This window comes from Morone saxatilis, unplaced genomic scaffold (assembly GCF_004916995.1).
Source record: "Morone saxatilis isolate NCDOM2014 unplaced genomic scaffold, NCSU_SB_2.0 Contig18, whole genome shotgun sequence".
Lineage (NCBI taxonomy): Eukaryota > Metazoa > Chordata > Actinopteri > Moronidae > Morone > Morone saxatilis.
In genome coordinates this window covers 24,764,553-24,766,053 of record NW_023339740.1, presented here as the reverse complement: position 1 = coordinate 24,766,053, position 1,501 = coordinate 24,764,553, and the positions used below count along the sequence as shown (strand labels likewise).

Here is a 1,501-nt window from a genome sequence, read left to right as displayed (position 1 = left end):
CATTAAGGGATTTACTGTTCACTAGAGACAAGTCCAGGTTGTAGTAGCAGCTACAAGGTACCAGCTTGTCACTTTTAGCCAGCGCTGATAGTCCCTTTCACCTGCTGCAATTACAGATGTTGCAGCAGGCACCAGCTAACTAATGTTAATGACTGTGAGTATTTTGATAACAAGCTAAAGTTAAACATGGCTGGTGTTAGTTTTGTGTGCTCTCTACAAGTCGGCGTCTTTACACAGCCAAAGATAATTTTATGAGGGGAAACCTCCATTCTGTAGCACGACTGTTCACCATTTTGTAACCAGACGGTGGTACAGTGGTGGTACCAGACTGCCATCCACTGTGACTGAGTCTTTGGCTGACAGCGCCGTCAGCAGGCCGACAGGAGAAACGCTCCATGGTGCATTGAGATTTTATAACTGAACTAAAAGCAGGGCACACAGTTTTACTTTCTATGACTGTGTGGAAATTTGATGTTTTCACATCACAGATGACGAAGGAAGACAAATGACGTTGAGTCAAACCCTAAGCATCTCCAACAGAGTGATACTTCTACTTTCTAGCAGATCATATTATGTTAATTTTAGGGGTCACATTTTCCCCAGTTAAACTTCCTTTCATATCATATCAATAATGTAAGCCACTTAATTTAATAGTTTTGAACCAGGACCTCCAGAATTTAGGTTAAGTAGCTTGTGGAAGAGTAAGAGGTGCCAAAGTCAGTTGGCTCCAGCTGTCTGGTACATATTCAATTAACATTTAGGCAAATATAATTATTGGATCGTAGTTGGATCTGCAGGCAATATTTAGGCACTTGGATCAGCACCAAAAAAAAAATTAATTGGGACTTCCCTATATCATACTTGTCTGAATACTTACCTCCAGTAACGACCCGTAACAGATGGTTCCGTCTCCAGCGTAGCCGTCGGGACAGGTACAGGTGTGAGTTCCACTCTCCTTCAGCTCACACTTTGCCTGACAGAGTATAAATCAGATAGGGATAATGGGAAATCACTTAATCACACAAACGCTTAAGGAAATCTCTGTTCTCATATTCTTATGGATGAGCTGTCACTCATACACAAATAAACATATTGTACATCAAAGCAACATTTATCTTCCAGAAACAATCTAAGAAAGATTATCAGTTTCTACCAGAGTACAGAGAATAGTATAAGCAGATCAGGACGTTGTTTCAGCTTTACTTTGTGGGTGCCTTTGGGCTCCACAAACCATTTACCACCATTTAAATGAAAACAGACATCTTCATGGATGACACACGTCCTGTGTGTGTGTGTGTGTTTACCAGTTCGTGGCAGCCTCCGTTGTTCTTGCGGCAGGGGTTAATGAGGTCACACACGGTACCACTCCCCATGTAACCTGTTTTACATACACACTCACTCTGCAGACACACAGACAGATAAACAAAGAGTTCACTTCACTCTTCTACAATATTTACAGTCAGGCAGCTGATTAGTAACCAGTTTGTAGGACCTTGTCCTC

At 41.8% G+C, this 1,501-nt stretch overlaps 1 protein-coding gene across 1 annotated transcript in view; it reads right to left on the bottom strand.

Moving 5' to 3' along the window:
• Window positions 1-1,501, bottom strand: part of stab1 (stabilin 1) — a gene marked incomplete in the record, with an annotated part of 65,812 nt that overhangs the window by 42,227 nt on the left and 22,084 nt on the right. The window contains 2 exon segments of the mRNA XM_035662044.1: window positions 878-973; window positions 1,305-1,400. Coding sequence (XP_035517937.1) covers window positions 878-973; window positions 1,305-1,400 — 192 coding nt within the window.